The following is a 22,003-nucleotide window of genomic DNA, read 5'->3' as shown; positions in this document are numbered from 1 at the left end:
GGGTCACAGTTCCCCTTGTGCTGGGTCTCACATGGCCCAACATTGCTATTCCCTGATCTCACTGTGGGGCTGTGGGCTGACTGCCCTTGCAGTTTAATAGGATTTACTTGCTGCTGATGTGATGTTTCTGAGAGCAGTGAACACATGCTCATCTCTCCCTGTGTACCTCTGCAATCTTCCCAATGTCCCAGCTTCAGCAAGGATTTTCACTTAGTTTTTACAGCAGAGTTTTTCTCTCCTCTTTCCAATACTAATCAATTAGTGCACACACCTGCCAGTTGTCAGGTCATCTCCTGAAATCCTAGTTTGCATTTTGCAGGTGCAGTGTGGTAGAGCTTTGGCAGACTTGCCTTCAGCTCCCTCTGGCTACAGGGACACAGTTTAACCTTGGATGGAGCCATGCCTTTTTGGGAGATGTACCACTCCAGGTTACTTCTACAGCCTACTCAAACTTCTCTCTTTCATGTTCACCTTACTTTACTTCTAGTTTCAGGTGTTCCTGTTAGTCTGATAACCATTCCCAGCTATATGATTTCAGGAAGGGGATAGATGCTCCCTCAATACCACAGACAAAGAAAAGTTGTCTACACAAAATAATACCTAATAATGAGGGGTTTTCTGAGCTTTCCTCACTGTCCTCACTGTGTAAAGGGGATTTCATGACTGCATGAAGTATAGAAGCTTCAAAGGAGCAAAATGACTGTGACAGAGCACTGTCCCCTGGGGATTCACTCTTCTAGAGCTGCCTCCAGCAGAGCCATTGGGTAGAGCAGACCCAAAGCTGCTCTGCATTAACAAGGAGCTGAGCAAATCCTTCAGCAAGGCTGGAAAATGGGAAGTACAGAACTGGCTTATATCCAGCTCTGTTCTCATTCTCCCACACTGAGGCTGACTCAGTGTTTCCCCCCAATCACACAGCGATTTCCATTGGTTTTTTTGCAATGTGCTGTGGAAGAAGGCGAGTAAAGAAGGACTGTGGGACAGAGCTGGGAAGAGGGATCATCAAATCCATTGCAATTGGATTCCCATCCCAGTGAGGGGAACAAAACCACTGAGGACTCTTGCACAAGAAGCTGGAGCCTGCTGGTAAACCTCAGCACTTCCTGCAAGCTCCATTCCTCTTGTGTATCCAGTTACTGGAAGGGGTGTGGATATGCCATAAGGTTGTAAATTCTAACTTGCCTCCCACTGCTTAGCTCACTCTTTCCTTCTCTCTGTTGGAGCCAGGTGATGGCTGAGAAATGTGCCAGATTTGGATTCCATTCAGAAATATATCATCCCTGGTCAGAAAAAAGAGGCAACAAAACTTATTGGCAGGACCAGTAAAAGTTGCAGGACTTCAGAGTGTGGGAAATTATGGGAATGAAGGATGAAAAAAGAGGGACTGCCATGAAAGAGCTGTGAGTCAAGAGAGATTTAGGGGCTGAAAAGGGAGTATTTGAGGTTGTATATGGCACAAACTGCCTCAGATTGGGTAATGGGTATGGGGCAGGCAGCTATGTGAGAACACCTCAGAATGGGGCAGAGGAAGGAAGGAGCATACACCTTTGGGGAAATGCCATCTGGCAGAGAAACCTCCCTTTTACAGTTGAGCCTGGGTGTGCTTAGAGAGAGAGGAAATGGCGCCTATATTAATTTGCTAGCAATGGTTTGTGGCTTTTCTCTGGTGTGGAGGCCCTGAGGGTGAACTCCTCATCCTCCTGTTGCCAAGGGCTTCCTCTGATCACGCTTAAGAGCTGTGACTTGTCTCATGTGCTACCCACATACAGAACATCACCCACCTGTTGGAATTCAGGAGTCAATGCTGGTCTTGTTCCTATTTTTGTTTTAAACAAAATAGGATGGAGAATTGTGATTCCTAGGCGTTCAGCCATGGCAAAATAGAGCCTGGCCCAGGGCACTCAGGATATGGGAAGAAGAATCATGCCCCAGTGAGGAGTATGACTTGTACATCATTCAGTGAAGCGGTGCTGGCTCCAGAGAGCAGAGGGAGCTGAGCTGCTGTCTTCTGGTCATTCTTGAGCAAGTCTTGCACCTTGGGCCTTTCCTTTCCAGTCTTGTCACATGAGAGGATGACACTAATTTCATCCTTAAGGCCTGGTGGGACTAACTTCAATTATGACCTTTCATGTGCACCGAGATGCTTCCCTGTGCGTGAGGGTTATTTTTCTATCCAAATATGAAGTGATTTATTTTATTCCTCCCTCTAAGAACCATGGTGCAGCAGAGCATCATGTCCTCTCTTCTTGTGGGACTGATTTTGCCCTGCATGCAGCTGAAGCCTCTTCAGCTGGTTTGGTATTCACAAATCAGTCACACTCTGAACTCCTGCCTCCATGCCTTGCTGGGAGCCAGCACTAGCAAGAAGATCCCAGTGGTTGTGGAAAAGCTGGCAATTTCACCACATGATGAAGCAAAAGGTGCTCCTTCCAGAGGTGCTGTAGGGATATGTGGAGGGAATAGTGCTGAGAGAAGTGCAGCTTTGGGCCATGGCACTTTGGATGCTGTGAGGATAAGGAGTGTTTTTGCCTGAGCAGCTGAGAGGCTGCAGGAGTGTAAGTCTGCCAGATGCAAGCTCCCTTCCTTCTAGCAGCCATTTTCCAGACTTGTTTGTAGGAGAGATTTCCTCTTCCCCAGACTCTCTTGTCGTTGTTCCCCTAATGGGGCCTCACTGGTCATTGCCTTGTGGTGGAAAATATGAGGTTGTGGGGGCCAGAGCACAGACATTCCTTCCAGCTTAAAAGAGAAAACAGTCCTTGTGCAGCGGAGTCCCCAAGAGGTGTGTCTGGCTCTGCAACTGTTTTAGCAGCATCACGCTGTAAGAGACATCAGCTGTTTGGCAGATGCCTTTTTGCTCTTGGTTAGGTTGTGGGGAGAAAACCCTCCTTCCCAGTTCTTGCTTCCCTTTCTGTGCAGGCACCAACTTCTGCCTGCTCTCTATGGGACATGAGAAAGCCATGGCTGGTGTGTGAGGGCTGCTGTCCCTGCCAGCAGTCCAGGCCATGTCTCCACAGGGGTCAGTGGGGAGGTAGAGCTCTGTATCCATCCTGCCAATGTCTGCAAGGCAATGCTGCCCAGGCAGTCTTTTTTTAGTAGCAGTACATGCATCAGACATCTTCATCTCCATTTCCCTGACAGGGTCGTGAATGAATTCCTACAACCAGGTTTTCACAAGCCATGTTGTTTTTCCATGGCCTCATATAGAGGCCACTGACCTGATGGGCTCCCTTTATCACAAAGGTCAGTCAGAGCCTCAGCCACTCTCCTGCTCAATGCTCACATGATGGATACATCTGATCCATGGATCCTGGACTGAGCAGCCAGCAAGTTAGGGAGGGTCTCACACAAATGGGTGAGGTACGGGTTTACAGAGAGGGAACCTCCTCTGAGCTCTGGGAGTTGCAGTTCCTTTCCTCTGTTGCCTTTTTTTCTCTGTGTCCAGATTTTCTGGAAACACACCCTGATTCCCAGTATGTGCAGAGATGTATGGTCTGGCTTCTTTCCCATTAGCGAAGTCAGGTGCCGTTAAATATTCATCTCACAAGCATTCCAAAGCCTTTAAGGAGTTGCACTTGGTGTGATGTTTTAAAAGTCCATCCTAGATGTCAGCTGAGAATAGAGATAGGAGCAAAGTATTGGAAAGAGGGGTTGGTTGGTGTCTAGGTGTGTGGATTGGTGGATTGGGGCACATACTGTCCTCCATGGCAGGCATCCCACAAGGAGTGAAATAGCTCCTAACACTGTGTCCAGATCGCTGTTCACAGCCCTTGATTGAAGCTTGCTGAAATACCCTCGTGATGGAAGCTCTGAGGGGGCAGAAGTAAGATGGGGTCTGTCCTCCATCACAAAGAAAATGCTGTAGGGGAAGCACAAGGGTCAGTGGCAGGGAGACGGCAGGGGGCTGGAGTGAGGATCTGTCCTCAGAACTGCAAGCAGCAGTGACATTGAGTCTGTCAAGAGGAGGAGCTGAGCCAGAGAACTATTTTGTGGGGCTCTGCAAAGGAATTACTGCCTGGTTCCCTAAGGAAGCAAAGCAATGTCAGCAGGCTGTCTGTGTCTGCCTGCCTGTCTCTGGCCTCCAGCAAGCCTTGAATCTATGGGCCTGTTTCCGGCACAGCTGATAGAGCGGTGGAGGCCTCCGAGATAATGGGATCCAGCTGGTTTTGTGACTCTAGGTGACTGCCTTAATGAGAGGGGCCTGCAAAGACCTCCCCTGAGGAAGGAGTCCATGAGCTGCCCTGTAACTAGCTGACAGACAGGCCGTGCAGAGAGAGCAGTTGGAAACTGGCCTTCATTAGTTCTGCCACTCGCAGGATGGCATTAGGAATTGGGGGAGGGGGAATCCTGCAGTTGAAATTGGCACTGGACCCCTCTGCATCCAGCACAGACCCTATATTGACACCCTTCAAATAGGATATTATTAGCATTGGGAACATTGTCAAATGCATCTGGTCACAGTCCCTTGGGAAATCCAGCCCTGGTCCAGACTTTGCCTGACAAACATATTTTTTAACGACCTAGCTTGGGGATAGCCTGGTTTTGAGCCTTTCCAGATGCCTAGCACACCTTTGCTGGTGTGAGCAGCAGGACATGTACCATATGCCTTCCAGAGACAGATGGGGAACTCCTGCAGCAGGGGAGAGAGGCATTCCAGAGGGTGCCACTTTGAGTTCAGATAACACCAGAACAAAAAAGTGTGCAAGAGATGACCCTGCACCAGGGTGTACAGCAACCTCTGGCAGCAGGCTTCCTTCCAGAGTAGAATATGTATTATTCCACAGCCTACTGTACCGTCCCAATAGTGATGATGTCCTGGGATTGTCCTGATGATGTCTGGTTTTATTGGAGAGCTGAACTGGGAATAGCATGATTCAGTCTCTACTTGCTGGACTTATCTCCATCTTATTTTTGCTAAATGAAACTCAAGCCTTCCAAGTAAGCATTTAAGATAATTTGTGTGGATTTTCTTCCAACCTGAGGCAGTAGCCCAAAGGAAGCAAAATGGTAATGGTCACCTTACCTATCTATTTATGGCAAACCCAGTGTCAGGGGTGCCTGCTTGTTTCATGCTAATCTGCTCAGTTTATGCTGCTGCTAAATTTCCACCCCATCACACCAGAGTGATAGTGGATCCAGGGAGCTGCCACAGGAATTGGGTCAGGTTTGCAGGGAGGAACGAGTGCTTTGCTTGTTAGTTGCAAACCAGAACAATGGGACAAACATGCTGCCAAAACTAGCTGCAGAAATGACCAGAGGTGACAAGCTGGCCGCCCCTTCGTGCCCTCCAGTGAACATGGGATCTGGTCTCCCTGGAACTCTGCAGGAGGACACTGCTGCCGAAAGAGCTGTTCCACCTGGAGAAACACTTGGGTAATGGGATGAAATGCATGAGCCAAATGCTTTCTCAGCGCCATCACTGTACAGGAGTTGCTCAATTTTCCTGACTACCCCTGAGCTGCTTTGCTGCCCAGCCCTCTCTTTTGGAACGTTGCAGCATAATGTAGTGCTTCTCCCTTCCAGCTCCATAACAGGAGAGGAGGGAGGTTTGGGAGTCTGAAGACATAGCTTATCTCAGCTTTCTGCATCATTAACCCACTGCCTTGTGTCTCCTAATCTTTTTGCATTCAGAAGAAAACATTGCCAAGATAATAGCTAGGCAAGGCACTAGATTTCATGGCTGGATGTTGAGTGGGTTTAGAAATTGTGCAGGCTATGCAGTTTATAGGTGGCACCTTGGCATGTTCAGAGATCCCTTACATCCCTACTCCCATGTTAGTTGTGGCAGGGAACAGGCAAAATGGAGGACTGGCAGAAATATGTAGCTGCACAGCTTATTTTTCTGTGCTGCATGGAGGGGAGTCTACTGCGAATTATACTGATTATATCTGAAAACTTGCACCCAGCTTTTGCTGCTGCCTTCCCTGAGGCATGAGAATCTGTGTATGTCTTGAACCCCAGACATCATTTTGGTGCCCTTTAGTTTTGCCTTATGTGTGTAATACTCAAGTTTGCATAATACATAGGATTGCCTCCCATAGGAGCTTTCAGCGCTCCAGCTTTAGAGCACTTTGATTTCCTTGCACATCACGCAAGGCAAAACCACAAAACCTTGATTTTACAGCAAACAGCACAGAGCATTATGTGAGGGTCAAGTAATTTTATGGATTTCCAGAAAGTGATGTCAAAAGAAGAAAATACCTGCTGTCACTGCTAATACCAGAAAAGGTTGTTACTTGTATCAATAGGAGCAGGACAGTAGGTACTATTGCTCCAATGCAGTATGGGCTGCTGAGAAAAAGACTTTTGAGGTCTCAAAGAGGAGATTTTGTGCGGAAAGATATGCAGAAAACAAGGCAGTATGAAGGGTTGTTGTGAAGCACATTAACTCCCCACCTAGCAGCAGGACAAGCTTTCTGCTTGTTTCCCAGAATGTGTGTAATGGCAGTAATCCCTGCTGCTCTCTTTGGGCAGTGGGGTACTGTGGATATGGAGCTGCATGTACAGCTCTTCTCTGCAGGTGGAATCTTGTTCTTCCTTACAGAGGTGTTTTGTCATTGAACTGTACACGGTTTCAACTTTAACAGGCTGGTTGGGAAAGTCCCTGTTCCCACCAAGGGACACCAGATAGTCATGGCTCAATAGGGGCTGGGGGAGGAGGCAGCCAAGGGAGAGCTGCAGTGGGCAGTTCTCTTGCAAAGGCAAGGAGCTGTGATACCTCTTTTCTGTCACATGTACAATCACTCGTATCTCACTGCAGAGACTGCACTGTTTCCATGCAGTCCCACCAGTGCAGAGCAGGCACAGCACCTGGCAGGACCTTGGGATCCCATGCAGACCTGGCACTGCATTCGTGTGTCAAATCACACTTGGTCCTGGACATCCAGGCACAGGCAAGGACTCGGAAATGCTCCGGATGTCTGTGCTTACTCTGTGTTGGGCGTCCAACTTCTCAGCACCCAGATGCTGCCAGAGATGAGAAACAGCCCTTTCCACTGCCTAATTTCCTAATTTTAGCTCTCCACCTTGAAGCCCTGCATTGCTGGTTGCCATGGTAATCCTTCACCACTGGCATTGCCTCTGGCTTTCTCGCCTTCGGTGCCTTTTTCCTCCTTGTTCCTCAGGAGGCAACAGCTGAGGCAGAGGCATTGCATGTGACTCTGTACTGTCAGCTCACGTCTTCTGCTTAGTGTTTGCCTGATAACATGCAAGGAACCTTCATCCATGTGGTTACATTTCCCAGCCCTCTAAAAGCATTGTACATTCCCATCCCCATTCAGTAGACAAGCTAGGCTATGCATACATGATGCCACCCAGCTGCCCTGAGCTTCTGACCCTTGAGCTTTCTCCATGGTCTTTGCCTGTGGAGATGTCTGGGAAGGTCATGCCCCTGCAGGGTGAAGAGTCAGAGTGCCCCTGTGCTATGGCAGACATTCCAAAGGCACAGGCACTCCTGCCCTGACTTCATCCTCACTGCTTTTACACCTTCCTACTTGCTCTCTGGGCAGCAGAGGAGTACGTAAAAGCATTGCCCAGAGAGAGAGCTTGGGCACCTCACTCGAGGCAGAAGAGAGGGGAGCTGCCTTGCCAAGGCTTGCAGTGGAAATGCCACCGTGCAGCAGCTAATAACAACTCTGCCCTTTCCCTTCCGCCTGCCCGAGCGCGCTGTGGACTGGAACGGGTGACACTTCCCAAGCACAGGATGACAGAAAAGGCAGTGGCAGCTCTCAGAGACAAAGCAGTGTAAAAGCTGTGATTCCAACCCCCAAATCCTGATATTAATTAATTTAAGGGCAATGATGTTGAAACACTATGGAGTCCTTTTTTAAAATTTAAAATTTTAAAAATTTGCTGTTTATGTTTTCAAGCTATTACAAGGCAAGTGCAAGGATGGGTTATTTAATATTAAAGTGGCAGCTGCCATCCTCACTCACATGACTCCAGCAAGTGAAGCTTTATAAAAAGCAAACATGACAATGTTCAAGGTAAGATCAGAGTATCTGTCACAAGAAACCAGTTTGGCTGGTAGCTTCTGGGAGATCACCAGAGAATGGGGAGATTATAAAGCCTTATTTGCAGACTCCCACTGTACTCATACAATCATCCACCTCTATCCCTGTTACACTCTCAGCAGACTCCCACATTTGCTCGGAAGGCAGACAGGAGCTGCTAGAAAGAGCTCCCACCCTCTGGTATGCCACAGCTGGGTTTGAGAAACCCTGTGCCAGAGAGGGCAGGCAGAGCAGCTTGCTTCCTTTCTTCCTTTGGCTGAATCCTGAAGTGGAGAAAGCCATGCTGGAATGTGGCAATCAGTCCCAACCCCCTGCCAGCCTAGGGCAACTTAAGGCAATAAGAAGAAGCAACCAGAACATTGTATTGCTTTGATTAATAAGAAAAATCAGAGTAATTGGCCTTCTAGCCTGGTAGGAGGCAGAGTGTCTTCAGAAGCTGTTCTGGCAGTGTCACCCTGCCAGCATGCCCAGCTCAGGTTCCAACAGAAAAGCTGTGGGATGGTTCCTGGGCTTTAGCACTACCAGGGAGGGAGCTGTGGATGGCCACATTGGAGACTGGGTTTCCAAGTGAGTTCCCATGGGGAGAGGAGTCCTGCAATCTGAGCTCAGGCACCGTGGATGCTTGTTGAGGCCAGCTGCATTGTAGCAGTGCCTTAAGTCCCAGACAGGAATCAAAAGCCAGGCTTGGCATTGGTGGGCATGGTCGGGAGGTGGCTGCTGGCAGTCCTGCCTGTCCATGGTAGAGGCAGAGTACTGCCATCTATTGCCAGGCACCTGGATTACAGACCTCACTGGGTGGCCATTCAAAGCTGTGCCCAGCTGGTTTCTTTCTGTCTTTGACTGCTTGAAGGGATTGACAGCTTGTTCAAAACCCCTAAAATGGATCAGCACTTTGGTAGCTACATTGCATTTTTGATGTGTGAGTGCCCAAAGTCAGACTCCAGCCTTAGACAGTTTGGCTTTTTTCTTTGTGCATTTTGCAAAATGAGCTATTCTTCCTTCTCTGCCCTGAGCTGCATGAGGTTGCTTTGTGCAGTGAAATAATCCTGTTGTTTCATCCCACCTCAGAAGCACCTGGTTCATTTACCTCAGCCCTCCACTGGAAGGTGACTAGAGAGAGGTGGATGCAGTAGAAGGCATAGTGTGTCACTTGTAGCTCAGAAACAATATGTGAAAGGAGATAAAAAGGCAGAGGGAGAGTAACACTGTCTTCATGGGGAGAACAGGCCTGGGACATGGAGTACATTTCTCAGCTAAGACTGGCATGTCCAAGTACTGTATTTGACAGAATAAGCAGCAAAATAGGAACACCTGCAGAGAATACCAAAGATATTTGTCACTATGTGAACCTGGAGGGATGCCTGCAGTGCTTTGAAAAGACCTTCTCAGGTCTGATGAATTGTGCAGTAGGCCAGCAAACAAACTATTCTGAAGACCAGGGCAAGGTTATTCAGAAAATGATCTGGTTGTCTCTGTGGGCTGTTCAGTATAGACAGCACCTCTCTGTGAAATTGTGGTTTTAAAAGCAAAACAAACAAAAAACTAGAATAAAAAAAACAAAACAAAACAAAACAAAAAAAACCAGGAATTAAAAATGTGTTCAGCATTTGTCAATAATGCTTGCTCTTCTGACAAATTCTGTTCCTTTTTCATCACCTATTTTCAAAAGTATGTGATGGAGGTACAAAGATGCCACAAATGAGCAGAGTATAAGAATAATACTCTAATGAGAAGGTGAAAAAACATTTTTTTATTAGAGGGAAGAAATACAGCAGATGTGGTTGACTTATCTCACTGATTATTTTTTGTTCCTCAATCTTCTTTCTGATGCAAAACTGTTGCAGAAGCCAGTTGGCTGGCATAAATCAGATACTCAGCATATAGGTGGAAAATATTAGATGAAATGAGTCACAAAGTAAATTAATGACAAAGCAGGGAATTAAGCCAGGCTTTTCAAAGTCTGAACCCTGGAACTACCTTCTCTTTTAAAAGTCTATTTTAAATGGCCTTAATGGATAAAAATAAGTGATAGTTGTATCAAAACCATGACTAAACTATGGAAATGTTCCATGCTAGGTGTTGCCAGTTTAGGAATACTGTGGGACACCAAGAAAAAAAAAAGAAAATATTTGACAGTTATGTGAACAACAATACTTGTGATGACTTTGTCTAGGAGAAGACTGTAAAACATATAAATTGTGCTGCAGGATGTAAGTCAACTGCAGGCTGTCAGGAACCAGGAAGGAATTTTCATTATGGCAGGATTACTGGATAATTATCTCATCCATGACAGTCTTTTTCCTTTAAAGTGTTTAATCTTGACTAGTGAAAGCAAGATAATGGATCGTGTAGTTTTGTGACTTTTTTTGTGACAAGGACATTATCTGGTGCTTGATGGCAATTTCTTCTGCCTGTTTGTATTGTACCTTTCTCTAGGGATATGTTCACCTTCTTCCTAAGTATCTCAAGCAAAGACATTTCTACTCCCTACCCTCCATGAAGAGAAATTTTAAAGACAGCAGTCCTTGACATGAGCAAATTATTCTTGCTAGACTTCCTCTTGCCCATGTTCGCTCCACTTCTCCCAGGTGATTTTCCAGGAATGACCTGAAGGAAACCCTGGGACTGTAGCCCTTGTTCTTGTGTCTGTTCCTTCTTATTGTCTGAGCTGTCCATCTATTGAAGTCATGTCTCTTGTTCTGCCACCCCCACTTAAACACCGTAATACCTTTTGGTCCTGATACCAATGAAATGTGCTAATTTTTTTTAAACTGTGTTGTTACTCCTCTGAGTAATAATGTATTTTGTGTCTCTGACTTTGTATCTTGCAGGAAGAGCCAAGGAGCAAATCTAAGATCTGTGCCAATGTTTTCTGTGGAGCTGGGCGTGAGTGTGCAGTGACAGAGAAGGGAGAGCCAACCTGCCTCTGCATTGAGGTATGGGAACAGCACAGGTTCTGTGTCTGGGACAGGTGTTACCACCATCACTCACCTCAGATGGGTTTCTGTCACTGGAAGGATCCTGTGAAGGAATAAGGCTATGGCTGTTTTGAAGAAGCTGCAAATTCACAGTGGCTCTTCAAACAGCAGGACTGTTTCCAGCGTTGTGTGGGGGAAGAGTCCTGTAGGGTAGATATAGTCTGGAGTTGCAGCTGTGCTTCTTGCAGGACTGCCTAGGGCCTTTACATGACTGGAAGTCTTTTGTTGGGAAAGCCCAGTGGGGTATGGATGTGCAGCTGGCTTTGAAGGACACTCTAGGGAGTGGTCTGTGACCTCCAAGACAGCCTGCCCTCACTGGCACCTTGTTTGAGGAGGTTACGAGTACCCTACTGAAATCAGCTTTTGTAAAATTGAAATAATTGTGGTAGAGCGCTGTTAGGATGAATAGCTTTATCCATCAGGGAGTCAGAGATGATTAGAAGAGTCTTTCCCAGCTGAGGGACACAATGTGTCCCTACTGCGCTCTGTCCCCTGCTTTCAAAACATTTCTGCCTGGCTCCTGGGAATGGCCATGTAGCTCTTTGTTCTCCCTTCCCTCAGAGCTTGCAGCTCTGGCATGGCCAGCCTGGGCACTGGAGAGTGAAATGCTCTGTTAGTAGGAAGAGAGTCTGTCACTCTGGGTAGGCTTGGCCAGACCAGAAGGGACAGAAGAAAGAAGCTCATAGCCTGAACAGTGGCACTGGTGAACTTTCTCCTTGCTGTAGGCTGTGCTGTTTGTTCATGGCTGACGGCTTATTCTGCCATTTGGTTGCAGAAGGGTGGAGCAGAGTCTACAGAGAGATGCAATGGAGCCAAGCGCAGGTGCAGAGACCAGAGGCACAGAAACACCTCTGGGCGGGCATGGCCATGGCACATGGAGCAGCAGTTGCAGTTGCTCCATATTTATGCTGAGCATCGATTTCTCTGCAGGGGTCTGCTTTCAGAAAGACTCCTGTCATGCTGGTGTTCATGGAAACTGGGACAAAGTGAGGCCTTTGAACTCACAGACTTCCCTGTGTGGGTTTTTATGGGGAAATGATGGGTGAGTTAGCCTGGTCCAAACACAGGGCCAAGGGGACTGTGCCAAGGACTCCTCCTGAGCTGGGCTGATGGTTGGGCTCACCAGGCTGTCCCAAGGAGGCAGGTGAACACTGTGTTCTCTGGCTGTCCCACAGAAATGCAAACCTCACAAGAGGCCTGTGTGCGGGAGCAATGGCAAGACGTACCTGAACCACTGTGAGCTGCACCGTGACGCCTGCCTCACCGGCTCCAAGATCCAGGTGGATTACGATGGCCACTGCAAAGGTAACCCTGGCTAGGAGGGCTGGCTACACTCTCAGGGACAAAGAGTTAGAAGGGAAGCATGATAACAAGGCAAGGCAGAGGCTTCACCAGCCAAGACATTGTCCCACAGTTGATGAGTGGGGTAAACAGGGCAAGCCTCTGAACAGTAGCCAGGTTCAAGCAAGAGTGCAGATGAGCAGGCAAGCTGGCAGTGATGAAGTAGGCCTGAAATCAAGTCATGAAGTCAAGGCTGGTGATTCTGGTAACCAGAATCAGACAACAGCCAGATGAGCTCATAGTGATGCAGTCTGTAGAAAGGCTGAGATCAAGGTGGGAGCACAGTCACCAGGTCAGACCTGGATCAACAGTCTGTGGAAGAAAGTGGTTGCATCAGAGCTAGAAACAGGCATGTCTACAACATAATAATCACAGGCAAGGAGTAGCTGAGGCATCAGATATGAAATGGAGTCTCATGGCCCATGGTTAGAGTATGGACAGAGGCTCTAGGTGAGGCCAGCAGGGTCATTGAGGGGCCCCCATGAGTGCACTCAAAACCGTGACCCTTGTGTGGGGGGGACCTCTCTCCAAGCTTCTGGGAGTGTGGCACTCAGGAGAGCAGGGCAACCTTTTGCTCCTGCTGGTTCACTCTAAGCTTTTGGATTCAGCCAGGTAACTCTCTCAGTGTAATTGCTGAGGAAAAGTCATGCTCTGAGGGTAAACTCCTAAAACCAATACTACTATCATCCATGTTCATAAGGAACCTCAATAACTTTAGGAGCAAGGATTTTGCCTCATCGATGGGGCTGTTTAACTCACACACACACAAAACAGCTGCATGGTTTTCTTGTGTTTGTACAGTTTCATGTGTTTGAATGTGTGTCCGCTGTCTCTTGCCCTGTCACTGAATACCATGGATAAAAGTCTGGTGCAGTCTTCCTCATTTCCTTCCATCAGATTTTTATAAACATTGATAAGATTGTCCCTGAGCCTTCAGTTCTTCAGACTAAACATTCCTCAGTATCTCCTCAGGGTCCAGGAGATTCTAGCCCCTTAATCATGTATGTGGGCTCTCATATATCCAAAGACTTCCAGGTTCCTCTGCTTTTACCCATGGTGGGAAGAGATTTATATTGCTTCACACTGCATCAGAAATGTCCTTTTCTGTCTTTCCATTAACAGAGAAGAAGTCTGAGAATCCAGCTGCAAGTCCAGGTAAGAAGATGTCTCCTGTTTGGCTGAGGTCTCTGTATGAATTTGCATGCTCTGGGAGATGGGCAGAGGGTGTGCTGGGGGACTGCAGAGGTCTGTGTAAAAGTCATATCCTGCATGGGCTGTAGAAGTCTGAGTTGATAAATCAGCTGAAATGTGATTGCCCAGCTCGTTATTCTTGGGTAACCTTTCAGAACTCATACATCTCCTGGGCTTTTCCCTGTGCTGGGATGTCTCAGGGACTCAGCATAGACAAGATGCAATGAAACCCAATTTGCCCCCAGGGACTCAAACTGTGCTCATCAACCAGACAGAGGGATGGAGCACTCTTTTAAAAGGAAACTTTGCTTTAGGAGTGATGAACCAATGGGTGCAGAGGCAGAGTCAGGAGTTACAGCTGAACTGCCTCTACCATCAGCCAATAAGATGATCTTAAGAGTCTCTTCTAACCTAAATGATTCTATGATCACCTAAATTATAAGTCTCTTCAATTCCCTGTACTTGGTTTCTCCCCTTATGTATTGCCTTGTGTACTTAACACTGGGTTTTAGGGCCATGGCTTGTCATCAGGAGAGCGTTTTCCTATTCATGATCTCAAAGTACCAAAGCTGTATAATCATCAACTTTAACTTCCTGGGACAGATGAGAGCAAAGCCTCATACAGACTAAAGAGGAAGGACCATGCCAGAGCATGGCCACCACCCTAAAGCAGTTTTAAAGAAATACAAAATTAAACATGCAGAATCCCTACAGAGCTGAATTTTTTTTCATCTCTCCATGTGGTTGTGATAGTAGTCACTGGATTCAGAAGATCCTTAGTGTGTGTAAAGTGACATGAATACACACTGATTCCTTTTCTGGCTTTGATGACCACTGGGCAGGTGTGACAATTTCCAGCTAGGCTTTCAGTTTTGTTTCTAAATGCACAATTCAATTTGTACTAGCACACAAAGTGATAATGGCCCTGGAGAAACCTGTGACACTGGCAAGCACTGTGAGTGAACAAGCCTAACCTGACCCCCTCTCATTTCCAGTCAGAGTGGACAAATCAGGGCTTTGAAGAAACAATATTTCCTGAGATAGTAGGCCCTAAAAGTCAAGTCTTGGAGACAGAGTGGTAAAGAGGCTACCAGCCTAGTCTTCCGCCTTGCAGAGGATAGAGGTTTTGGTATTTTAGGATTGACAGCTGAATGACGATTCTACACAGTGTCAGGAAGCCCGGGGACATTGTCAATTACCTTCCTCCCTCAGTCTGGGATTCTTCACACCAAGATGAGTCAGCTCCTGGTTGTTCTTGAACAAGCTTCAGGAATGGGGAGGAAGAGCTTTGGCAGGAATGTTGTTTTCTGGCCATGCCACATGGTGTCACCAACAGCCCATCCACTACTCAGCACATGACACATCTGCTTGGATCTGGCAGTGATGTAACTCCAAGGACTGGGCCGAGGGGCTGCAAGCTGCCATCAGGGTGGGCTGGCTGGCTTTTCTTTCCAGGCTTCTCTCTGTGGTCTCCCTGCCAGCTTGATTTCTCTCACTCTTGTTTTTCCTTCTACTGCACTGTCTCCCATTACAGTTGTCTGCTACCAGTCAGACAGGGACGAGCTTCGTCGCCGGGTCATCCAGTGGCTGGAAGCTGAGATTATCCCAGATGGGTGGTTCTCCAAGGGCAGTAACTACAGCGAAGTCCTGGACAAATATTTCAAGGCAAGTAGAGCAGCACCTGCCTCAAAGCCCAGACAACATTTCTTGCCTTGTCACTGTATAACAGCTGCTGTGCCCCCAGCTGAAAGGCTCCATTGTGTGTGATGTGCCTGTTGAGCTGGGGACCAGAGGGATCTGATAAGTCCTACAGCCTGATGTGTTATGGGCTGCTTGCAGCAGCCACTGACTGAGACACTGGCACAGCTTGTGACAGCCAGATGTGGAGCATCTCTGACTCCTGGTGTCTGACCTGCCTTGGGGAAAAGGAGGAAGGCAAGCCACATGTGCCTGTAGCAGAGTAGGGAACTAATCTCAGGGGTAAAAAGCCAGAGGAAAAGAGATGAAAGTGCTGGAAATGCAGGAAGCTGTGTCAGGGGCTACTGATTTTTTGGTCTAGATAGTCCCAAGGCCATGCTGAGATGGGTATAAGGGACACTTGGGAGCTTCAAGGAGTATGTCCCATTTGTGTCTGAGAGCTGGCAGTTCTCTAGTATTCTGCAGAGTGAAAGGAGACACTTGAGTCTTGGGCCTTGCAATAATCCTGTTCCTCCCTCCTCCCTCTCAGTCTGTCCCTCAGCCCATCTGCACCCCCTTCTGTAACCAGCAGATCCCAAGCTTCTCCCATGCTCCTGCCACATACACTGCTGTGTCCCTCCCCCTCATGCTGGGCTCCTGACAGAGACTTCAAAGCATTCAGGATGGAGCTGGAGGAGCAGGTGGGGAAGAGGGGAGAGCGTTTAAATCATGAGCTGTTGACAGCAAGAGATTAATGGTGCCTGACAGGAGTTAGCACTGCAAGCAAATTTGCCATGGCAATGGCACCCCCTGGTGAGATGGAGGAGCTGGTCCCCTCACTCCACAGACATCCTCACATTTGCAGCCTTTAATGCTGCTCTGTCTGTGGCAATCCACTGCCCTGGGCACTCCTGGCAGTACCTGCCAGTGCTCAAAAGTGGAAGTGTCCTGTGTTAGTCACTCTCCCTGCAAATGTGCTGTTCCCAGCCATTTTTGCAGGGTCTCCCCAGGTCATGGGCTTTGCTGAAATGCATGAGCCAGCCACAGGCTTGTTCCACTGTCACCGCACAAGCCGTTCACACCCGCTGTCCCCACGCCTGTCAGCATGCTGGCAATATCCTGAGGCTGCAGCTCAGAGGCAGGCAGCCTCGTGTTCTCTTTACTGTCCCACTTTTTCTGGAGCACTGATCCCAGCCACTGGGTGAGAGTTCTTATGGCAAAGAAATATCTCTCTTTGTACCAAAGGGGGAATTTCCGTGGCCAAGGTCAACAGTATGAGGTTCAATAAGGGCAAGTGTCGGGTCCTGCATTTGGGTCACAACAATCCCAGGCAGAATTACAAGCTGGGGAAAGAGTGGTTGCCAAGGGAGGTGGTGGAGTCACCATCCCTGGAAGGGGTCAAGAAACAACTGGATGTGGCACTTGCTGCTCTGGTTTAGTTGATAAGGTGGTGTTCCATCAGAGGTTGGACTCGAAGATCTCGGAGGTCTTTTCCAACCTTAATGATTCTGTGATTCTTTATCAGGTGATAATCTACCTTTTCAACTACCTTATTCTTAAAGCTTTGAAATATTTTTAAAGAAGAATTCAGAGTTTGGAACAACTTGGGGAAAATCAAGTCAAAGCAAACTAAATGGCTTCAAATACACAGAAATTGATGTCAGCAACAAGTGTGTGCTGTCACTGGAGGAATTTTGTCGTGGTAAGCTGTGGGGCTCTTCATGTCCTGCATTCTTGTAAATGGCCTGATTCCTGCCCTGCATATAGGAAACACTGGAGACATAGCTGAAATTAAGCTTTTCCCCTTTCTCCTTCGTGGGGAGATTTGTAGATGTGGCATTAAGCTATTTCCCTTCTGGAAGCCTGACTAGTGGGGCTCACTGGGATATGCTTTGTTCATCAGGCAAGTCATGACTTTGAAGGACATTATTTCAAGAGGAGCAAGACCAGTAGTGGGAAGCTGCTCCATTTGGAAAATCTCTGTGGGAATGCCTTAATGTAGACCATAACTTTGAAAGGGTCATTAAGAGAAATGCAGTCATTTTCACAATAAAAAGCAGGACAAGAAACTTCAAAGTCTAGTGGAAGTTGACATGTGGAGCAGTTACACAGAATAATTTCCATAGCCCTAGATGTTTCTCCTGAAACACTTAGAGGTTTTAAAACAGGCAGTGTCTATTCCAGCATTCCTGAGAACACTGCACAAGGAGCCACAGCGACCTGCCCCAATCACACATCAAAAAATTAGGTGGCAGCAGTCTGTGTGCAGGATTAATTTTCCACTAACAGCAATGCAGCTGTCTCTAAGGGGGCACAGCAGTTCCTGCTGAGTGCCCAGCACTGCAGTGTCACATCTTCAAACAGGAAAGCAAAATGCAATTACTTCTTTGGGAATATAGCCAGGATTTTGGGGCTAAAAACACTGCTCTTCAGTGCCAGGAGTTTTGTCAGGACCTTAAGAACTTGATGGTGAGGTGTTGTGCTGTTGCATTAAAATTTTTTCCCTGGTATCAGCAGAAAATTTCTTCCTGTGATTTTTCCCTTTTGTCACTGTCAGAGTCCAGGCACAGCTCTGGATTTACACATATTGGAAAGCTGACACCTCCTTGAATGCAGCTGGTCTTCTTTAAGGCAGGAGGTATATAAGAAAGCTAAGAGCTGGCTGAAACAATGAGAAGAAACAGGGCTAGAGCCATAAATCAAGCAGCAGGAGGTGAATGAGAGGCAGTGTAGCTTATCTGTGAGAACAAGGCTAAGATCATATCTCTCTCATTCTGAGGCTAATGTGGATATGTTGCTGCTTTTCTCTGAGCCTCTTTCTTTGTGAAAAAAGGGATAATGGAACTGAAGTTCAAAATGCTATGTATGTATGGAAGAGGAAGAAGGAAGAGGTACTTTGAACTGATAAATTAGACCCTCTCACATATTCCTATCTTCCCCTACAGAGCTTTGATGATGGTGATTCTCGCTTGGACTCCACGGAATTCCTGAAGTTTGTCGAGCAGAATGAGACTGCCATCAACATCACCACCTACATGGACCAGGAGACCAACAAGTTGCTCAGGTGGGCAGTGGACAGGATGCCAGAGGGAGGGCAGATGTGGTAGAATGGAACATGGAAATTCACTCGTGGTAAACATCAGTTAGGGCTTGCACTGACAGAGTTAACTGTGTTTATGAAGTGGCTTCCAACTTAAATAGGTGTGAATACCACAAGAGGAGCAGTCCTATCTCTACCCTTCATGTTAGGCAGTATTCCAATCCTTTTGCCTTAAATCTAGCATTTGTGCAACCAGAAGGGAGGTGGGTAACAGAAAATTTGTCATCTTCTTTCTATTTCCTAATAAATCAGCTTTCCTGGGGACTCCCCTCATCTTTTCCTAATATCTAGATCCAGTGCAAGGAGGATGGTGGGAAAACACCGTTCATACACAGGCTTATAGTTTGAGAGGTTTCCCTCTTTCTTTGTCTGCCACTGTGTGAAAAAAGTTAACTTTTGTGGTTATTCTGTGCTTATTGTAGGCTGCTGTGTGACAGCATGTAGATGTCAACAAATGTAGATGTCCCATTCCTGCTGTTCTGAATATCCCCCCTCTGCCCAGCCCGTTGCCAGACAGAGAATATTTTGTGACTGTTTTGCTTTTTTCTGTATCCTGTGAGATTTCCTTAGAGAAGCCACTTCTGCCAGACACCTTGGAGTCTCCCTAGTTATTACTGTTTTTACTCACCTGCACTCTGAAGACAGTGGAGCAGGGGCTGGTCTAGCACAGCCCTGTGCAGAACAAGCCTCTCTGTGTTTCCTTTCAGGGGACTCTGCGTAGATGCCCTCATCGAGCTGTCAGATGAAAATGCTGACTGGAAGCTCAGCTTCAATGAATTTCTCAAGTGCCTCAGCCCATCCTTCAACCCACCAGAGAAAAGTAGGAACTTCTCACTTATCTAGGGGAACAAGAGGGCTCCTGGGAAGGGAGGAAAGAAAAGAGATCAGCTTCAGGCCATACATTGTGTGCTGTAACTCCACAGCCAGAGATAATTTTAATATATGCTTGCCTCTCATCAAACAGCACCCTTTGTCCCTGCATTGTTGAAAGTACTGCTTTTACTGTCCCAGAGCTCCTGCAGCTCTTGTGATAAGAAAGGCTTGTATTTTAGAAACAAGGACATAGGTTTAATGGTTATGGTATGCTTGTAAGGTCAAGGCATGTATTTAACAGTGCAGAGGTCAATCATGTGAGGAGTTCATGGCTGGATAACTTAGGAAAATCAGACCAAACAAAGTTCTGCTATGCTCTGCCTTTCACATAGAAAGCCTCCCTGATGACCATCTCAAAGTTCACTATCCTTCCAAATAATTTCCCCAACTTATCCCCACCTGGGGATAAGAATAACCCAAGCTTTCATTTCAGGGGTTCTTTTCTTTGTGTAAGAGGTAAGGAAATTCAAAGTAATCCAACACTGAGATTTCATTTGGAAATGAAAAATTGAAATGTGTTCTGAGGAAGAAAAAGGGTTTGGCTTTCCCAAATTATATTTTGGCTGATTTCACTCACCAAATTCAGCATGAATATTTTAGTCATAAGGAAACTTCTGGTGGTTGGGCGAAGGAAGGTTTTCCCCTTCAACCTCATCTTCTCTCTCAAGGCATCTTCAAAGGATGTTGTCTTTAGCCTGCTTGCTCTCTCACAAGCACTGCCCTTGTTTTGTGCCTCTTCAGAGTGTGCCCTGGAAGATGAGACCTATGAGGATGGAGCAGAGACCCAGGTGGAGTGCAACCGCTGCGTCTGTGCCTGTGGGAACTGGGTGTGCACCGCAATGACGTGCGAGGGTCTGTATGCTCTCTAGAAAATTACTGTGCTTGGCTTTGGACAAAAGGAATTCTCACTCTCTGTCTTTCCAAAGGCACTAGCTATCCAGAATTTTTCTCTCTCCAGCTTTTCCTCAGCTTCTCCATGGGTCATTTCTGCATAACCCTCACTTGTTCCATATTAGTCAAACCCAAGCTAATACCGTTCCAGAGGTCAGAAAGTATGTAACTGAGCTTGGGGCAATGCTGCTGGGGTTTGTAGTTTGGATATGGTGTCGTGAAAATTTAGCACTAAATCTTCCAAACTAGAGCTACTCTGCATCCAGCTTGTGCAGACCAAATAGGCCCCTGGCTGCTAACATACATGTAGGCATAAACAAGTCAGCTTTCCTGTATATGTGTCCATATGCTCACTGTATCTGTGTTAATGGAATTTGTAAAACAGGATCTAGGATCCTGTCTCGATCAAGAGGGGATATAGGAACCTTCACCCAATGCCAAGAAAGAGCTTTAGCTTCTTGCCACAAAAACTGTAGAATAATGGAGATGCAGGGAGGTGGTGCCATAGTAAGGCAGGATTGTTTGTTCCTCCTGTGGAAGGCCCTTAAACTTGCACAGCCACAGTACAATTGTGAGAGGTCATGGTGCAGTTGTGAACAACAGCTCTCTGTTTTTCCTTCTAACACATATTTTGGGGCCAGTGGAATGCCACCCGTGTTGGCAAATGTATGAGTCCTTCCCAAGGATTCATATCCATCCTCCTAGCATGGTGCTGCATTTTTCTGGCCTTCTTTCCTAGAAACCCAGCCCTTGCTGCATTTTTATATCCTTCTTCTCTAGAAACCAGGCCCTTGCAGGAGCTTTGTTTCAGAGCTGTTTGGGACCTGCCAGGAGCACCCTGGTTCAGATCGATAGTCAGTAGCTTGGGCAGAGCAGGAGAGAGGGAAACGGCAGCAGCGTGTACAGAGCTTTTCATGTTTATCTGATCTTCTGCAGCAGAGGCTTCAGGATCACCTCAGCTCAGACTTAGTTGTAGCAGCAGGAACTCACTTGAGAAAAGACAACTGTAGTATTAATAAAGCTGCCGGAGGAGCTGTGTGTAGGTGTCATAGATTAAGCAACAGAATGAGAGGCTCTTTTTGCTGCCTTCCCAGAAACAGCCTTCAAAGTTGCTATGCAACACCTGTTCTTGCTACCTACTTTGTTGCCTGCATCCATGACAGAAGCATGCAATGGGATAACAATCCTTGACTTTCTGTCCATGTCAGAGCAGCAGAGGGGTTAGAGGCTATTGTTAGAGGAATAATGAAACTGAAGAATCAGATCAAACACATCAGCAAGTTACATCTTCATTGAGCGAAACTACCTCTTCATTAGATATCAGTTATTGCACTTGGGTAGCACTGAGCTTCCATTTATTCCCTGCAAGAGGCCAAGGTGTTTGAACTAATTACAGGTGTTTCTTTTCAATAATATGCAGCCTCTTGTAAGTGGCTTTATTATCAGTCACATGGGAGGGAGAGACAGGGACAGACTGCACACCCAAGTTGTGAAGTCCCAGGCAGCCACAAGGCCTGTTCTCTTTCTAAGAAGCCAACCCATGCCATCTTCCAGCAAAGGCTACCTAAGCTTGAGAGATGCTGTGGCTGACCTGCCTCCCTTTGTTCTTCATGGTTCAGCAGCTGAAATTTGCATCCCCTATTTGTGAAACACTCAACTCCATTTCTGCTTTTAGGGAGGAATGAGAAGGTGGCTGCTCAGAGACACCGACCTGATCAAGATATGACTGAGGAGGAGATGGCCAGATACGTTCAGGAACTGCAGAAGCATCAGGTTAGCATGAAGCTGGGAAGGTCTGCTTGCACTAAGCCTCCCCTTGCCATATGAGTTCCTTCTGTTTCTGTCACTTGGAGACTTCTAGAAGTAGAAGGGGGTAAGAGGTAGAAGGAGTAGCAGAGTAAATCTCTTGCCTGTGGGGACAAATACAGGTGTGGGGCTTTCAG

General features: G+C 47.0%; 1 protein-coding gene across 1 annotated transcript in view; it reads left to right on the top strand.

Moving 5' to 3' along the window:
- FSTL1 (follistatin like 1) overlaps positions 1 to 22,003 on the top strand; it is a 52,184-nt gene that overhangs the window by 26,870 nt on the left and 3,311 nt on the right. Inside the window, exons 3-10 of the mRNA XM_021549021.4 lie at positions 10,841 to 10,945; positions 12,163 to 12,292; positions 13,451 to 13,483; positions 15,054 to 15,184; positions 18,142 to 18,260; positions 19,004 to 19,116; positions 19,911 to 20,021; positions 21,736 to 21,833. Coding sequence (XP_021404696.1) covers positions 10,841 to 10,945; positions 12,163 to 12,292; positions 13,451 to 13,483; positions 15,054 to 15,184; positions 18,142 to 18,260; positions 19,004 to 19,116; positions 19,911 to 20,021; positions 21,736 to 21,833 — 840 coding nt within the window. The remainder of the gene's footprint in view (positions 1 to 10,840; positions 10,946 to 12,162; positions 12,293 to 13,450; positions 13,484 to 15,053; positions 15,185 to 18,141; positions 18,261 to 19,003; positions 19,117 to 19,910; positions 20,022 to 21,735; positions 21,834 to 22,003) is intronic.

The sequence above is a fragment of the Lonchura striata genome, chromosome 1, assembly GCF_050655825.1.
Source record: "Lonchura striata isolate lonStrDom1 chromosome 1, ASM5065582v1, whole genome shotgun sequence".
Lineage (NCBI taxonomy): Eukaryota > Metazoa > Chordata > Aves > Passeriformes > Estrildidae > Lonchura > Lonchura striata.
This window is presented reverse-complemented; position numbering and strand designations above follow the sequence as displayed.